General features: G+C 39.8%; 1 protein-coding gene across 3 annotated transcripts in view; it reads left to right on the forward strand.

The window, feature by feature from the left end:
- Efl1 (elongation factor like GTPase 1) overlaps positions 1–6,000 on the forward strand; it is a 128,610-nt gene that overhangs the window by 101,234 nt on the left and 21,376 nt on the right. For all 3 annotated transcript variants that reach the window (XM_031387206.1, XM_031387207.1, XM_031387208.1), the window contains exon 17: positions 2,874–3,021. In XM_031387206.1, the coding sequence (XP_031243066.1) occupies positions 2,874–3,021 (148 nt within the window). The remainder of the gene's footprint in view (positions 1–2,873; positions 3,022–6,000) is intronic.

Consider the following 6,000-nt stretch of genomic DNA (forward strand, 5'->3'; position numbering starts at 1 on the left):
ACATGCACGTGTATATAATTTTAAAATAAAATAGAAGAAGCCAACTTGTCTGAGGTCATACATTTAATGAGGTTTCAAACCTCTACCTTAGAGATAATCCTAAATCTTTCCTTTGAGGAAAAATAAGAAATCCTCCTTAGCCGAAACAGGGCTTCCAGGTACATTAGTTTTTCTGTTGATGTTTTGTATGTATTATGAAACACCAAAAATATAAATTATTTAAAAATTGAGAAATAAAACAACTATGCTTCTATGGGTCTTTTTGGTACATATGCATTCTATCTGTAATTGTGGTTTGCAGTTGTATTAATTATATAATAGTATGTCATGGCAAGATACTGCAAAATTTAATAGTCTGAAACATCTCTTATTCGTCCTTTGGTCAGTAATCTGGAGGCAGTAGGGCTTAGAGTCCCCAACTAGTGGCTTTTTTGCATATTCTGGTTGCAGCCATGTACAGATTAACTGCTTCCAAGAGTCACTCATATGAACTAACTATCCATTTGAGTTTAGCCCTCTGTTTTCCCAAGGGCCCCTTCACTTGATATTCAGGTGTTCTGCATCAGACCAAAGTGACTGAGCAATCTAGAGGTAGCTTTAGCAGTCACACATCACCACTTCCACAATATTGTGTTGTCAAATGTCATTGCTACTGTCAGGGAGCTGAATATTAGGAGGCCAGGATGATTGAGGTCACCTGCAAGGCTGGCTGCTGTGCAGTGCTTCATTAGTTTCAAACTCTTAACTTGGCACATTGTGCTGTTACTGTCAGAGGTGTCTCCTAGACTCCATTATTGTAACACTTGATTTTGACTGTTATTGTCAGTGTTGGTGAGCCGCAGAGGAGAAATACCCAGCTGGCGGTCTGTACTGAATCATCATCTTCCTTCTAGAACATTTAACAATTACACCAAGTTCTCGACAAATGCAGAAAATAAATGTCTACTTTTCTTGATGTCACTTCCTCATACACTCCTTAGTATCAATGTCTGTGCCATGAGTTAACTGTCCATTTGTAAGATTTTTAAAATAAAAGGAAGAAAAATAATCCTCTAAATTTTAAAAGGTTAATGTATTGAATGTGTCTATGTTGATTTTGGGCACACAATGGCTACCAGAAATGTTTTCAAATCCCTGATTTCAATGTTGACTCTAAGTTTCAAATTTCATTCTAAAACTTTCTTCTCTCCTCACTCTTAAACTGTCTCCTTTAGCTAAGAGATAGATTTAAGTATGTATAAATGGTGACAAATGTATACAGGTTGGGCTTTGTCATCCAGCTGGTGGAGAACTAATAACGAGCTTAGTCTTCCTGTTATTTCTGTCTTCCTGTATTGTGAGTCTCACCTGTGTCTGTGTAGCAATCCTTTAAGTTAGGTTTCAGATTCTTAGTCAAGCCAACACCAAAGATGGGATCTACCCACGTGAGCAAGGGGAAGCCACGATATGCTGAAAGGGCTCTAAGAGGGTGAAACCCCATCCTGCCTCCCCTCGGGGTTCCCTGTACTCCAGTGTGGTTTGCAGCCACCTGGTCTATGGGGCTGCGGTGTCTGTGGACAAAGCCTAGGCTCTAAACCCAGCCAAACAGCTTCAGAAACAGGTTCTGCCACATAGTTGCTGTTGGCTCTGGACACAAATCCTCTTCACTCTCTCCAGCTGTTTCCTCACCCACACAATGAGAACATTAATGTGTGTGTTCCTTCTATGCTGTCCACTTCTAAAATGCTTGTCTGGCGTTTTAACACTATAAATAGTGTTAGCTATTTTTAGAACTTTAATTCAAAAATAAATGAGTGTTGAATTTCTTTTAGTCTCCTCCTGTTTCTGCCTTGCAGAATGCTCCTGTGCTTTCACATGTTGAAACTGCATGCTGGAGAGCTGTGAGGCAAAATGTTGAATCAAAGCAGTCCTGACTGACTGTGTAGGAAAGGCCTCAGTCTTTACTCTCAGCATCAGAAGATGGGCTCTGGCCTGGCTGGAGGCCACAGTGGCAATCAATGTGTAGGAGAAAAAAAGCAAATCCCAAATGCAGACCTCCGTCCCATCCCTCCCCTCCCCTCCCCTCCCCTCTCCTCCCCTCCCCTCCCACTGCTGTTGGGTTGAAGTGGTTCTGTACCAGGCATGTGTGAGGAAGGGAGCGCAGAGGGTGCAGTAGCTAGCTACTATGGGTCCTGAGCCCCACGATTCTCTCAAGTGCTCTCACAAATCTGTTTTGCTTTGCTTTGTTTTGTTTCTTGCAGTGCTAGGAGTCCAACTAAGGTCCTTGTGCACAGCAGACAGGCTCTGTGCCAACAAAATACACCTCTAACAAACCCTGTCACTACAGAATCTCACTAAATTGTTCAGGCTGGCCTGGAATTTATTCTGTAGCCCAAGCAAACTTTGAAGTCGAGATACTCCTGCCTTAGGCTCCTGAGTGGCTGGGATTGCAAATCTGTGTCACCAAGCCTGTCTTATAAATTATTATTATTTTAATATAAGTTCTGGCAATTTCTCAGATATCATAAATGATTTGTGTATCTGATAATTTTATATACTATTTGAAGAAGTGTTGCTGTATTTCTAGATCTATAATATATATGTTACTAGTAAGACAGAAGTGAATTCACAGGCATGGTGATAATAGTTTTTATCTGCTAAGAATTTGATGAAGAGATGTACGTCATGTAAATCAGCCTTGGCATCCTAATGATAAGCCTCTGTGGGCCCCATCCTGGCTGGCTGTACAAGTCAGCTACAAGAGGGTGGGTTCTTCACACCACTGGGACCTAAGAGCTTATTTTATTGTAATTCCCCCAGCAGAGCCATGCTGTTTTTGTCTCTAGGTCATATTGGTTCTTCTATCATGGTTATTTTTTCATTTTGTCATCTAGGTGAAATGCCTCAGCTTGTGAAAGGAATGAAACTGCTAAACCAGGCTGATCCGTGTGTCCAGATTTTAATTCAAGAAACAGGAGAGCATGTTTTGGTCACTGCCGGGGAGGTCCACCTTCAGCGATGTTTGGATGACTTACGAGAAAGGTCAGATTAAAATGCTAGAGATGGAGAAATGATAGCTCTAAAATCAGTGAGATGTTTTAATGTTTCCCAAACAGGTCAACTAAGATTGTGGTTTATTTTGGAAGAAAAATGCAGTGCCCTCAATTCAGACATAAAACTGCTATTGGGTCATAAATTTAAATTTTAATAACTGGAAACTGACATGAATTTCATATATTTGAATAATTTTATGTTTTAGCTTAAGTCATAAAACATTTTAAAATATATATATATATCGATTTTAAGCATCCACACAGCACATATCAAAGCAACAAAAATCTTGTAAATACAGGCTGTGATTAGGACAGTGTAAGCCTTCTGGAAATTTCTCTGTGAAGGTCAGATGTAAGTCATCATATCTGAGCATACCAGATCACTTTATAAATACTGTTTTTCTTCTTTGCTTTGTTGATAATGTATGTCTCTTACAAAAATAAGGAAAGTATAGAAAAGTAAGGATTATCGGGTTATATGAGGAAATAAGAGTCATGAGCACTCAGGTCCATAAACCCATTTGGTCCTGTAGTATTTACGGATGTACAGCTGTCTGTGCAGAGCTCTGCTCATTTGGCCATGTCAGGCTTCTGCAGCTGTCACTGCTAACTCACAAAGCAAGTGCCCTAACTGCTGTAACTACCAATAGTGTTCGAAAGTGCCTGCTCACACTTTTGTAAACCTTACAACATCACAATCTGGAGGACAAAAGGTATTTGTTATAAAATATATATGTTCATATGTTTACTAATGAAAACAATGAGGATTCTTTTGTAATAGCCATTTTCTGGGAAAGTAATAATGATGACCTAGATAATAAGTGGTTGTTTTAATCATTTGCTGCTAAATATAGCACGTGGTCCCTGTGTCTGTCACCTGACCTGCACAGTGACACTGTAGACTGGACAGTGCAGCAGCCACAGCAGATAACACGGACTGTGCAGCAGTGTGCAGAGGCGTCCTTGTAGGATGAGGCAGGATCTCCTTCCAGGTGAAGAGTCTGCCTTGTGTTCCTCACAGGAGAATGAAGGCTATTGTAGCTTTTTCCTTTTCCCTGTTTGTATAGCTGTGATCCACACAAAACTCTTAAGATTTCCATCTCTTGCCGCCATCTTCTCAAGTTCCGTTTGGATAAATCATGAGATACAAATAAGACAGTTCCAGAGGGTTCCTCCCATCCAAGTGCTAACCAGAGCGGACCGTGCTCAGCTTCTGAGATTATAGTAGATCAGGTACATTCAGGCTGGTAAAATCCCAGACTCCAGGTTTCTTAATAAGCTTTAGAAATGGTATTTGTTCTGTTTGTGGATTAGATTATTTCTTTGCATTTCACTCTCCCACTGACAAGGTAGAAATTCACATGAAATAATCTCACATTCTCAGGTTACTAGATTCCTTAAAAATCTACGCTTGGTAATTTAAATTATTTTAAAAAATATTTTCTCCTTAAACTCAAAACTTGTTTCAATAGCTCTATGTTGATATCTTTGCTTAGTGTTTTTACTTCATAATTTTCACTGTGAATGGTTTTTAACCTCTGAAGGGAAAATTCCAAATATGTTTTAAAAAAATAGCTTTTTAGAAATGTACCATTAACTTGGTATTAAGTAATTTCAATAAGTATAAATGTATTTTTATTTTGGGAACTACTCCATGTAAATGTTCCTAGAAAATTTTAGTAATTTATAGTTACATTGAATGAAAGTAGTAAGAACTATAACAAATCTTTTTAAAAGTATATACTGCTTTATTAAAATATCACAAAAGTTCTCTACTTTTTTAAAAAGGAAGTTGAGTTTCCCTGTATAGAACACAGATTGACCTTGAAATCACAATCCTCCTGCCTCAGCCTCTTAGGAAAGATAGTGTCAGGGGTAGTGCCTGGCAATCCCATTTAAATTCTGAAGTGGTCCTTAACTGTTTGACTAAATATTATCATTTCTGAAAGTACTGCTTACTGCCCACTCCCTCAAGACAAACAAAATAATTCCCTTCATGCAGCCTCTTGTGATAGAGGGAAAACATCAGGCCCAGCGTTTCTTGTCAGAACTCTGAGGTTCTCTGGATCCCAGAAGGAAGGATATGTAAAGGTGGTCAGCAGAGAGTGCAGCTAGGCTGAGTGCAGTCCAGTGGGGAATTAGACTGATAGCCTATTAGGTGGGGTTTGATTAAGGGATATGCCACCGGGGTCACATCCTTGAAGGATATATGTCCAATGTATCCTTCCCCCACCCCCATGTGTATAAGACTTTTCAAGCTGATTTGAAAATTTGTGTGCAAATTTTCACAAAGGGGCCAGTATTAACCAAAGAACTCCCAGCTGGGTGTTGTGACTGTGCTACAAGATTGGGAATCGGCCTTTCTTGAAAGCAGCAGTAAGACTGTGATGCTGGCCACAGAAGTGGTAGAGTAGGGTAGAGACTCTAAAAATGGGTACAGGGCAGAGCAATGAGGAAAGGTCAGATTCTCCAGGAAACAGGGCTACCCACTTTGATATATATGTGTGTGAGGGGGGTACAGGGGGACGGGGCTCTTATTCCATATCCTACTTGGATGAGTGTGAGGTAGGTTGTAGGTTAAAGTGTAAAGACTGAAAACTGTCTAGTCTAGAAGATACTGTAAGGTAAGGGAATATGTACAAGAAGTGGGTAAGAAAATTGGATTTTAAAGACAAGTGACAGTGAAGATTTACTTCATCCTCAATAAAGCCTATAGAGTAAGAAAGCATGCACCAGTGTGCTCTAACCTTTGTAATACCTGAAGTGTTTGAGGCTTATGCCCTCATGTCTAAACAATGCCTAAAAATATCTAACAACCCAGAAGGAAGTGTTATCAGCATTAACAGGGCACACCACAACAGGAATCTAAAGGCAAAAAGGCATTCAAAAATGTATGATCGGGGCTGGCAAGATGGATCAGCGGGTAAGAGCACTGACTGCTCTTCCAAAGGTCCTGAGTTCAAATCCC

Source organism: Mastomys coucha, unplaced genomic scaffold (genome assembly GCF_008632895.1).
Source record: "Mastomys coucha isolate ucsf_1 unplaced genomic scaffold, UCSF_Mcou_1 pScaffold21, whole genome shotgun sequence".
Taxonomy (NCBI): Eukaryota; Metazoa; Chordata; class Mammalia; order Rodentia; family Muridae; genus Mastomys; species Mastomys coucha.